We start from the raw sequence: 12,395 nt of genomic DNA, 5'->3' as shown, positions 1-12,395 counted from the left end.
AGAACATGGCTAGGGGATCCCGCTTCAAAGGCCGGCCCAGGAAGAAAAGTCTCCAAAACAGTCAGTGAAAAACTGGTTTGGAGGTATGGCTCAAGTGGTAGAGTGACAGCCAAAAAGGTTGCTGAGCAAGTGTGAGGCTGAGCTCAAGCCCGAGTCCTGGCAAAAACAAAAAGAATCTCTTTTCTTCAAAATCATATTCCAAATAAGGACTTTTATTCTCAAGTTTCTCTGTGTAAATGTGTCCGGCAGCCTTAGTTAAAACCACAGAACAGGGTTGGGAAGGTGGCTCAGTGGTAGAGTGCCTGCCTAGCATGCATGAAGCCCTGGGTTCGATTCCTCAGCACCACATAAACAGAAAAAGCCAGAAGTGGTGCTGTGGCTCAAGGGGTAGAGTGCTAGCCTGGAGCAAAAGCAGCTCAGGGACAGTGCCCAGGCCCGAGTTCAAGCCCCAAGACTGGCTAAAAACAAAAACAAAAACCTACAGAACACTGTACAATTTTCTACCTTTACTGTATGGTTCAGATCATAACTATCTCCCCAAAGGTCATGTGTTCAATGAAGCCTGTGTGCCATTAGGAAGTAGGAACTAATCAAGGGAATGAGGTCAGTAAGAACTCAAAATGTCTGGAACTAAGTTTTGTTTGCCCAGACCGGGTCTTGATTCTCAAAGTCTCAGCCTCCTGAGTAGCTAGGATTATCAGCCTGAGCCACTGAAGCCTGGCTTCCTATTTTTTTACAGTCCTGGGGCCTGCACTCTGGGCCTGGGTGCTGTCCCTCAGCTCTTCAGCTCAAGGTGAGTGCCCTACCACTTGAGCCACAGTGACACTTCCGGTTTTTTCTGCTATGTGGTGCTGAGGAATCGAACCCAGGGCCTCATGCATGCAAGGCAAGCGCTCTACCACTGAGCTAACTTCCCAGACCCATGGCTTGCTTTTTTAATATACCATTTCACTTCATTCCTTTAAAGCACACCACCCGTCTTAGTAACCATCCAGTGTTAAGAACAAAAACACATGTAGAAAGAAATCATTTATCCGTCTGAATACCTTGATTACCTTGGGGCCTTCTCTTGCTCTCTTTGTGCCGTCTCTACTGAAAGTAGTGCCCCATAATTAGTTAGAGCAAAACCCACATCCTAAATACATCCATCAAATGGGTAACTAGCTAGTATGTGTCTGTGTCCATGAATGTATAAAAGTTTTGGGATAACGAAGGGGTGAACATTAGCGGAAAAAGAATTGTACTCATGAGCTGACTTCTGAAACGGTAACCCCTCTGCACAACATCTTTTTTTTTTTTTTTTGGTCGGCCGTGGGGCTTGAACTCTGGGCCTGGGCGCTGTCCCTCAGCTCTTCAGCTCAAGGCGAACGCTCTACCACTTGAGCTACAGTGCCACTTCCGGTTTTCTGGTGGTTTATTGGAGATAGGAGTCTCACGGTCTCTCCTGCCCGGGCTGGCTTTGAACCGTGATCCTCAGATCTCAGCCTCCTGAGTAGCTAGGATTACAGGCATGAGCCACCAGCCCCCGGCCTGCACAACATCTTAATAATAACAATAAACACCTTTTGTCTTTCTCTCAACTTGAACCTCCATTCTGACAGACAGGAACTTTCACATAGTTTTCAGAATAAGAAGAAAAGAAAACCAAGACCCACATGGAGGCTGGGTCTCTTCCATAACGAAAGAAAAGGCTCTCGTGTGCGCAGGAGCCATGATGTGTAGGCCACACTCACCTTCATGGGGTTTTCGTCGTATGTTGGGGTTCCCAGGTCCATCTCAGCTTCATGTTCAAGGCTGGCATCATCTCCAGGGCTTTCCCAAGAAGGAGGATCCCACTGAGTCTGCCTAGAAGAAGGCGACAAATGGCAGGCTGTCAGAGCTGGGAAGAGGGCTCTAGCCATCAAGGTTAGAAAGTACAACATGCAAGCGGGGTAGAACCAGTCAGCACCCTGAGCTGCCCTTCGGACAGCTCTCTACCAGCAATGACTGACTCTAGATCATTCTTATTCTGTGAGCAATGATAGGTAATGTTGGCTGGGTACTGAAGAGAGGAATAAAACCAAGTAGCTTGCCCTAGGTACTGGATGGCGCACACCTGTAAGCCTAGTTACTCAGGAGGTTGAGGTCTGAAGATGACAGTTCAAAGCTGGCTTTGAGCAAAAGGAAAATCTGTGAGACTGATTGCCAATTAACTCCCAGAGAACTGAAGCAGAGCTGTGGCTCAAGTGGTAAGAGGACTAGCCTTGAACAAAAAAAGCTCAGGGCCAGCACTCAGGCTGGAGTTCAAGCCCAGGATCAGCACAAAACACCAAACAGCTTGTCTGCCTCTTGCTGATGGAATATCCTAGACATAAGGACATAGCAAAGAAGTACAGAGCTGTTGGTGGTGCAAGGCTCCGTGAGTGAACGCAGGGCGGGGGGACCCCACGTGGCTCTCTTACCTCGTGACTACGTGATAGTAGTAAATCTTCCCTTCTGGATCTCGAGCTGTCTTCCAGTTGGGAGGTAACACAATAGTTTTCGGTTTGGGAGGAGAGGGCGGTGGCAGATCCAGTAGATTGTTTGTCACAACCATTTCAGGCTAACACACACACACACACACACACACAAAGAAAAACCATACATTTAAAAAATTAATGCTCAACAGAATACAAAATTCTTAAGCGTCATTGAAAGAAACGTACATCTTTTGGTTGTTTTTGTTTTTGCCAGTTCTGGGACTTGAACTCAGGGCCTGGCACTGTCCCTGAGCTTCTTTGTTCAAGGCTAGTGCTCTACCACTTGAGCCACAGCGCCACTACAGGCTTTTTCTGATAATGTGGTGCTGAGGAATGGAACCCAGAGCTTCATGCATGCTAGACAAGCGCTCTGCCAAAAAGCCACCTTCCCAGACCTAGTTGTTCTTTTTTAAAAAAGTAAAGTATAATTTGAGAAATAGCTAACTGGACAGATTATATAAAGAGTTCTAAGGAACTATGAGAAAACTGACAGTAGCTCCTAGTTCATACCTATTGGAAAATATCCATCAGCTTACCTAAAGCAGTATAGCCCAATATTAAAAACAATGCTAAATAGCCTTTACTAACTAGCTGGTGGACTTTACATAGATCTCCATTTTGCTAGGTACATCAAAGCCCTAACCCCATTGTAACTAGTTTGGAAGGCAGGCCCTTGAAAGAAATAATGAAGGGTTCAATGAAGTCACAAGATGAGGGACTTAATCCCATAGGACTTGATGTCCATATGAAGAGTGCAACAGGGGTTGGGGTGTGGTTCAGTTGATAGAGGAGTGGTAGCCAATAAGCAAAAGCATCAGGTACCACGTTTGAGTCTGGGCCTTAGAGAAAAAATAAAAATAAATAAGAAAAGTGACATCAGAGGATGCTTGCAGAGAAAAGGGAAGGCCGTGGCTCACGCTTGTCATCCTACTCAGGAAGCTGAGATCTGAGGATCGCAGTTCAAAGCCAGCCAGGCAGGAAAGTCTGAGGGACTCTGATCTCCAATAAACCACCAGGAAACCAGGAGTGGTGCTGTGGCTCAAGTGGTAGAGTGCTAGCCTTGAGCTGAGGAGCTGAAGGACAGCGCCCAGGCTGAGTTCAAGCCCCACGACGGTCAAAAACAACAACAAACAAAAAACAGAAAAGGAACTGGAAGGACACAGCAAGAAGGGAGTAGTCCAAAAGCCACAGGGGCTGCTCAGGAAGAACAAACCCTGCAGATGCCTTGATTTTGGACTTCATATCCAGGACTGTGAGAAAACAAATTTCTGTTGTTTAAAATGGTATTACTCATAGCAGCCTGAGCGGGTTAATTACCATGAAGATGTATATCCTTCATTATCCCTCCTAAGTAAGCCAATTAATGAATTATTTTTCAGCTTCACTCCATCTTACACAATTAGGAGGCACTGGAAATAAAGACTCAAATGAAATCTGCTCACTATTAAGTAAACATGGGTCTCTTGAGTGTTCGTGCTTTACGTAGACCTGTTTATTTCTACCTTAACCAAGTTGGGGTTTTAGTCCCAACTTAAGTTTCATTTCCTCTATCCCCATAGTCCTCTATCTGGCCTATAAAATGACCCTTTCTCCCCTAAGCTTCTAAGGCACTTAAGAATAAATATCCCAGGGCTGAGAATGTGGCTTAGTGGTTGAGTGCTTGCCCAGCATGCATGAAGCTCTGGGTTCTATTCCTCAGTACTACATACACACAACAAAAGCCAGAAGTTGCGCTGTGGCTCAAGTGGTAGAGTGCAGCCTTGAGTAAAAGAAGGTCAGAGTCAGTGCCCAGGCCCTGAGTTCAAACCCCAGGACTGGCAAAAAGAAAAAAAAAAAGATGGATAAGTATTCCTTATTATTTAGTACTCACTAAATTGCTAAAGCTTCTCCCACTTGGAAATAATTCTTTCCTTCAAACCTTTTTATCTGCACTGTTTATAACACTGAACTAGTTTTAGTGTTATTTATTAGGACCATCATTTCTCTTAGTGTGAATGTTAAGATAAAAGAACAGGAATAGAAGCCTGAAGTTCTAGCTCTTCAGAAGGTTAAGATCTGAGGATTGCAGTTCAAAGCCAGCCCAGGCAGAAAGTCCTTAAGACTCTTTATCTCCAGTGAGCCACCAGAAAACCAGAAGTGGTGCTGTGGCTCAAAGTGATACAGTGCTAACCTTGAGCAAAAAAACCCCTCAGGGACAGTGCCCTGGTCCTAGTCAGTTCAAGCCCAGGACCAAAAAGAGAAAAAAAGAAAAAAGGAATAAAAAATCTTACTCTTCACATTCAAACTGCTCAGGAGAGCTCAACTCATAGCAAGTACTCTAGTACCACTTGTAACCACCTATATCTTACTCTCCAATGGCTCCACATAGAGTATTTTTATGCTACCTGCACTAATTTTCCAACCATGCCTATCTAAAGCTATATCCAGATTACAAGAGCCATCTCCAGAATTACATGTTCGTTAAACCACAGATCTGCCAATCTTCTTGTTTATAGTTTTCCATTGCTTCTTATGCCAGCTTATTTCCCATTTTATTTCAAAACAGTAACATTCATCAAGATTTTACCAAATCCTTCTACATATGTACATTGCAGAATACCAAAAAATTCTCTCAATATTATATTATACAGCATAAAAGCAAAATGTTAATATATAATTTTATACCCCTAGTCCCAGTTCACCGAATACAGTACAGTTTTTTATTTTAGTACTAAGCACATTATTGGTTCAATAAACATTAATAGTCTAGGAAAAAATATGAGACAAGATCTCACTATATGGCATAGGGCTAACCTCAAACTTACAATCCTCCAGATTCAGCCGACTACATGTTGGGATTACAAGTATATACCAATATGGTGTCTACCATGCGTGGTCTTTCAGTCTAGAAAAATTATTACTTCAAAGCATTCATACAATATATCAATTTAAGAAAACCAGGTCTGAGAATGTGGCTTAGTGGTAGAGCGCTTGCCTAGCACACATGAAGCCCTGGGTTCAATTCCTCAGTACCATATATACAGAAAAGGCCAGAAGCAGTGCTGTTGTTCTCAAGTGCTGGCCTTGAGCAAAAGAAGCTCCGGGACAGTGCCCAGGCCCTGAGTTCAAGCCCAAGGACTGGCAAAAAAAAAAAAAAAAAAAGCTGTGGCTCAAAGTGTCAGAGCACTAGCCTTGAGCAAAAAGAACTCAGGGACAGTACCCAGGCCCTAAGTTCAAGCCCTATGACTGACAAAAACAAACAAACAAAAATACAAAAACAAAACAACCCAATATTATGGTTACTAAGTGTAAATAATAAAGGATAGGATCCAGGAGCAAAACACATATGTAAACAGAAATACAAACATCATAGAATTTTTAGAGCTTTTGACAGAATGGTTTCATGTATACCTTCAAGGTACTCAGGTGGAGTTGGTGACTACATAATTTATTTTTTAGATCTGAGACCCAGAGTCAAACTCAATTCCTGATGCTTTTGCTCACTGGCTAGCACTCCAACTGAGCCAGGCCTCCAAGCCCAGTGACTACATAAATTAAGACACACAGACCAGGGAGGGAAAACAGAAGAAAAGAAAATCTTTCACAGACAACAGGCAGCCAATGAGAGCGCTTGTAACAACTGAAAGATTACTTACTGGCTGTAAGGGCTGAGGCTGCCCTGGGGCAACTATTGTAGTCACAGCTGTGGTTGGCTGGACCACCACTCCTTGCGGGTGTGCTGTGAAAATCTGCTGTCCCTGGATATACTGAAGACTTGTCTGGGCGTAACTCTACAAAAACCAAGACATCCATAATGTATACGTGCCTAAATCAACTGCCTTCCTGTTTCACATCATCTTACTCAAAGATGCACTATCAGTCTTGTTTTTAAACTTATGTCTGTATCTGGATACAAATATGTACAGTACTTGTTTGGAACAAACATAAAAGATTTAAAAAAAAATTACTAATTCCCTGTGCTGGTGACTCATTCCCATAATTCTAGCTACTATGGAGGCTGAGATCTGAGTATCATAGTTCAAAGCCAGCCCAAGTAGAAAAGTCAATGAGACTCTTGATATCTCCAATGAACTACCAAAAATCCAGAAATGGCACTGTGGATCAAAGTGGTAGAATGCTAGCCTTGAGCAGCACAAAAGCTCAGGAACAGGGTCCAGCCCCTAAGTTCAAGCCACAAGTCTTCAAACCCGTCCCCCACCAAAGAAAGGCTGCTAATGATACTGCCATAATAACAAGCAGTATGACAAGACTAGCGACATCTGGATTAATCATTTGTAAGTGGTGCTGGGTTGGAACCTAGGGACTCGGGCAGTCTGTCATCAAAGTCTATTCCCAAACTAGAGATGAATCATTTTTGCAAGGATACAGAAAACAGAGGGAAAATTGCATAATTCTTGATCTACTATTATAGAACAGCTGATGTTACATAGTTAATAAACCATATCCAAAATTAGTGGCTATGACTTATTTATCAAGAAAGCCTAAAAATGTATTTATTAAAATTGCTTTAGTTTCTGGGTATCTAGAAATAATTCCTGGAAATAATTATTTCCCATCTACTTCCAGTGTGACTGCAAAGAAATCGCTAAGATCCACTTGACACTTCTTTGAGACAGGGTTGCACTATGCGAGCCAGGCTGGCTTTGAACCCATTATCCTTCTGCTTCAGACCTCCTAAGGAGCAGGAATTAGGGTAAGCACCTCCATACTCTGTCCAAAACTTCTTTTTGGTAGAACTGGGGTTCCAAGTGAGGGGTGGGGAGGCACTCTACCACTTCAGCCTCGCCCCTAGTCCTTTTTGTATTAGTTACTTCTCCTGGCCTTCCTCCTTTCCCCACTACCCAACTCCACCAAGCTGGCCAGCATTGTAATCCTCCTCTTTACCCTTTCTTACATAGCTGGGACCACAGGTCTGTACCACAAAGCCAGCTTGCTGACTGAAATGGGGGCTCGTGTTTTGCCTGGGCTGGCCTTGAACTACAATCCTCCCCAGTTGTTAGAAATACACTTGGCTCAAGTCCCAGTTTTGAGAACAACCACTACCAGGGTGAAACATGTTCATTCTTTTTTTTTTTTTTTTTTGGTCAGTCATGGGGCCTGAACTCTGGGCCGGGGTGCTGTCCCTCAGCTCTTCAGCTCAAGGCAAGAACTCTACCACCTTGAGACACAGTGCATTTTCTGCATATGTGGTGCTGAGGAATCAAACCCAGGGCCTAGTGCATGCAAGGTAACCACTTCTACCATGGAGCCACCTTCCCAGCCCGAAACATGTTATTTCTAAAGTCAGGTGGCTAAGCATCCAAATTTACAAGAAAGAAAAAAAGACTTTAAAAAAAAAAAAGAAAAACTATTTTGGAGACTCAAATTCCCCAATGACAGACACTATGTTTTTATAAATCATTTGTCTGATGAGATGTGACCATTGAGTAAAGTCTTCAAATAGCCAAAGGCTAACTGCTTGATTGCCATTTCACTGAAGATCCTGAGCCAGCCAACCAGCCAGCCAAACTAAGCGGCTTATAAATCATGGAAATCATGCACAACAACACTATCTTAAGCTGCTAGGTTTTGGGGGGCAGTATTTTAAATTACATATATGTGTATATAAACACACACAGTTATAGTGTGTGTACAAAAAACATACAGATAATTGATCTGTATGTGTAAAGCCCTAATTTAACACCTCCTCCCCTCAAAAACGAAAATTCAATTGCTATATACAAGTCATCAATTGTGTGCCAGACTTGATTGACATCTCATGAATAGACTTTTTTTTTGTTGTTGGTCGTGGGTCTTGAACTCTGGGCCTGAGAGCTGTCCCTCAGCTCTTCAGCTCAAGGTGAACACTCTACCACTTGAACCACAGTGCCACTTCTGGTTTTCTTTTTTTTTTTTTTTTTTTTTTTTGTCGGTCGTGGGGCTTGAACTCTGGGCCTGGGCGTTGTCCCTCAGCTCTTCAGCTCAAGGCGAGCGCTCTACCACTTGAGCTACAGCACCACTTCCGGTTTTCTGGTGGTTTATTGGAGATAGGAGTCTCACGGTCTTTCTTGCCCGGGCTGGCTTTGAACCACAATCCTCAGATCTCAGCCTCCTGAGTAGCTAGGATTACAGGCGTGAGCCACCAGCGCCCGGCCCCACTTCTGGTTTTCTAGTGGTGTATTGGAGGTAAGAGTCTCATGGACTTTCCTGCCTGGGCTGGCTTTTTTCAGATCTCAGCCTCCTGAGTAGCTAGGATGATAGGCGTGAGCCCAGCTTTAAGGCTGGAGAGGCTGCAGAATTAGTTACCTGTACAATTGGTGGTGTTGTCTGCGAGTAGGGTGACGTCACACCATAGACAGTGGGACATGTCTGTCCTTGATAATAGATGGTTGCTTGTGGCTGTGCAGGCGAGTACTGCTGCTGTACACTGACGGACTGCTGGTTTGAATCCCAAACACTGTAATTCTGTCCCTGGACTTGGCCTGGGGCTGGTACGGGCATGACCGCAACATTGGAGTCCTGGTGTACCACACCATCCGTCGGGGCCGCATATTGTGAACTAGAAACTTCCACGGGGGCCGCCACGTGTGGCACCACTGGCACCGGCGGAGGGGCAGCGAGAGGTTCTGTTGAATGTCCTACCAAGGGCTGGGCGTGGTCATAAGGAGCAGGAGAGCACACGGGGTCCATGCTGGGCGTGGGCAGGAGCACCTTCCCAGCATTGGGGTTGCTGGGGTCCACATAGGCCTGCATGGGGTACCCCGGTGGATAGCCAGCAAAGGGGTGATGGGAGGCGTTGTAGCCCAGAGAGTCATAGGGTAGTGGGGACGTCATGCCCAAGTTCTGCATCTGCTGCTGCTGTTTCTGGGCCTCCCGCTGGGCCACCTCTTGCTCAAATAACTTCCGGCGCTCTTCAGTGGAAAGTTTATTGCGGTCTTTAATTCGAACTTTCTTTTTGGAAGTTGGTGTATCATACCTAGAAAAACAGTTAAGACCGACAACACGAGGTTACTCGTTCATGGACACAGCCAAGTACTGATAAAGGTGACGTCACGGAAACACTAGCACCGCATCAATGAACCTCTAAACACATTGGGTCCAATTAGCCATTGGTTACAAATCACACTCTAGCTGGGTGCTGGGGCTCACACCTGTAATCTCAGCTACTCAGGAAGCTGAGATTTCAGCATCGCAGTTTGAAGCCAGTGCAGGCAGGAAATCTGAGAGACTCAGTTCCAATTACACACCAAAAGAGCTAGAAGTGGAGCTGTGGCTCAAGTGGTAGAGTGCGCGCACCTTGAGCAAAAAAGCTCAGGGACAGTGCCCAGGCCCTGAGTTCAAGCCCCAGGACTGGCACCACTTAAAAAAAAAATGTCATACTAAAATTTAAGTTAAGGATGTGCAAAGGCCCCAGGTTCCATCACCAGTACCACATGTACCCACAAAATTAATTCTGAAGGTACTAAAGATATATATCATATTCTTCCTTATTGTTAAGGATGATTACAAATTCTGAAAGTTAAAAGAAAAATATGCCAAATGCCAGTGGCTCACTAGCTAATCAGGAGGCTGAGAAGCCACAGCCTGGGCAGAAAAGTCTACACGACACCCTTATCTCCAATTAACCACCAGGAAACTGGAAGTGGTGCTGTGGCTCAGAGTGGTAGAGTGCTAGCCTTGCCCAAAAAAGCTCAGGGACAGCAGCGCCCAGGCCCTGAGTTCAAGCTCCATGACCAACCAAAAAAGAAAGGGAGAGAAGGAGGGAAGGGCATGAACCAAGAAATAACCCAGTATTAATCTAATTCAATGACTCTAAGGTCCAGAGTATGGGTAAGCAGATTAGCTCTGAAGAGAATTAGTGATTTGGAAGAGAAACTTAAAATTCAAAAAGATCAAAAGCCATTCACAGGTGTTAAACGGCAAAAGCAGGCTGAGAGGGCCAAATGCACAGAACTTGGGCACTTCCTCACATATCCTGGGGAAGAGACGGACTCATCACTTACCTGTCATCTGGCCTTTTGGTTCCCCGCTCATAGGCAGAAGCAGGTGGTGAAAGAGAGCCCCTTCGTTTCCTTTTCTCTTTATTTTGTGTTTGTTTGTCTGAGTCTCTTTCTCTTGACCTGTTGGGAGTCTTTGGGGCAGCTGTTTGATCTCTGAAGGCAACAACATCCCTTCCTCGTTCAGTTACTAGGGGAAAAAGGGTTTTTAAAAAGTTTATTTGGTATTCTCCCCCCCTCTATTGTAATAGTGCACAGTCAATAGTATAGCAACTGCATAAAGGTACTGTTTTTACAAAGCACAAAGACCATAAAAGGAAAAATATATTATCATTTTATAAAGCACTTATTTATTGTGGTGCTAGGGATTGAACTCGGGGCACTGAGCATGCTAGGCAAGCAAAACAAAAAACAAAAAACAACAGAAGTACAGCTGTGGCTCAAACGGTCTTCATAGAAATAGCTCAGTGAGGATTGGGAAGGTGGCTCAGTGGTGGAGTGCTTGCCTTGCATGCATGAGGCCCTGGGTTCCATTCCTTAGCACCACATAAGCAGAAAAAGCCAAAAGTGGCGCTGTGGCTGAAGTGGTAGAGCGCTCGCCTTGAGCTGAAGAAATGAGGGACAGCGCCCAGGCCCAGAGTTCAGGCCCCACAACTGGCACACACGCACACACACGCGCACACACACACACACACACAAATAGCTCAGTGACAGCACCCAGGCCCTGATTTCAAGTCCCAGTATTCACATTCACCACACACATACACAAACAGCCTGTTCAAAGATGCTATACTAGCCTTCTTTAGTTACAGTATCTTTTTTTTTTTGGGTCTGGTTGTGGGGCCTGAACTCTGGGCCTGGGCGCTGTCCCTCAGCTCTTCAGCTCAAGGCTAGCGCTCTACCACTTGAGCCACAGCGCCACTTCCGGCTTTTTTCTTTTTGCTTATGTGGTGCTGAGGAATCAAACCCAGGGCCTCAGGCATGCAAGGCAAGCGCTCTACCACTGAGCCACCTCCCCAGCCCTTTACAGTATCTTTCTTTAACATAAAATGACTTACTGTCTCACCAAAGTTCATTGCTCTGCTCTCCCAACACTGATCTGAGTATGACTTTTTACAAATGGCCTACTACTTCACTTTCCTAAGTCAATCTCTTCATTTCACACTGCCGCCAGTATTGAACACTGCAATATAAACTAACTGGAAAGGTGCTGCTGTTTTGTACACATCAGTATTGTCCCCTGGCTGAGATTCTTATCAGTTGCCTTGGCATATAACAAAAGAATTTCTCTGAACGCTTACCCGTGCTCTCCTTTTCAGTTTGACTTTTCTTTGGAATTCGATACACCTCCTGCAAAAGAGAACCAAAAGATAGGTTAATAGTGGAGGTGGAATGATGACTTTTGAAACTGGTTTTCATATGGCCACAACAATAAAAAGGCAAGGGGGAGGGGGAGAGGGCAGACAGGAACAGGTTAGCACTTATTTAATCAATTTTCCAAAATATAGTATTTTTGGATTTAAATGATGATAATCTGGCTCCATGAAAACAAAAATATACAGCACAATTGTAATTCTACCAGTGCTGTATCAGCTCACTAGTACAATAGCACCATAAACGGGACATTTTTCTAGCAAGAATTCACTTCCTTAGAATTCTGTATGCCTTCTGTATATGCAATCCCACATAAAAAATCAAAGTCATCTGGAATTCCCTTACTGAAGGTATTCATAAGGCTAATTCTCTTATCTTACCATACCATCCCCCATTGAAGGGCAGAGGAATAATAACCCAGTTACATTTAAAAAAAAAAAGATTTCAGTGGCTCACATCTATAATCCAAGCTACTCAGGAGGAAATTGGGAGAACAGAAGAGGATAGCCTGGGCAAAAAACTAAAGACTCTTATCTGAAAAATGACC

General features: G+C 44.4%; 1 protein-coding gene across 1 annotated transcript in view; it reads right to left on the bottom strand.

Annotated features, from left to right (window-relative positions):
- Setd2 (SET domain containing 2, histone lysine methyltransferase) overlaps window positions 1-12,395 on the bottom strand; it is a 71,654-nt gene that overhangs the window by 9,638 nt on the left and 49,621 nt on the right. Inside the window, exons 13-18 of the mRNA XM_070017547.1 lie at window positions 11,776-11,824; window positions 10,481-10,664; window positions 8,784-9,453; window positions 6,134-6,268; window positions 2,442-2,581; window positions 1,734-1,845 (exon numbers count right to left, since the gene is read on the bottom strand). Coding sequence (XP_069873648.1) covers window positions 1,734-1,845; window positions 2,442-2,581; window positions 6,134-6,268; window positions 8,784-9,453; window positions 10,481-10,664; window positions 11,776-11,824 — 1,290 coding nt within the window. The remainder of the gene's footprint in view (window positions 1-1,733; window positions 1,846-2,441; window positions 2,582-6,133; window positions 6,269-8,783; window positions 9,454-10,480; window positions 10,665-11,775; window positions 11,825-12,395) is intronic.

The sequence above is a fragment of the Dipodomys merriami genome, unplaced genomic scaffold (assembly GCF_024711535.1).
Source record: "Dipodomys merriami isolate MVZ:Mamm:240054 unplaced genomic scaffold, mDipMer1.0.p SCAF_125, whole genome shotgun sequence".
Classification (NCBI taxonomy): domain Eukaryota; kingdom Metazoa; phylum Chordata; class Mammalia; order Rodentia; family Heteromyidae; genus Dipodomys; species Dipodomys merriami.
This window is presented reverse-complemented; position numbering and strand designations above follow the sequence as displayed.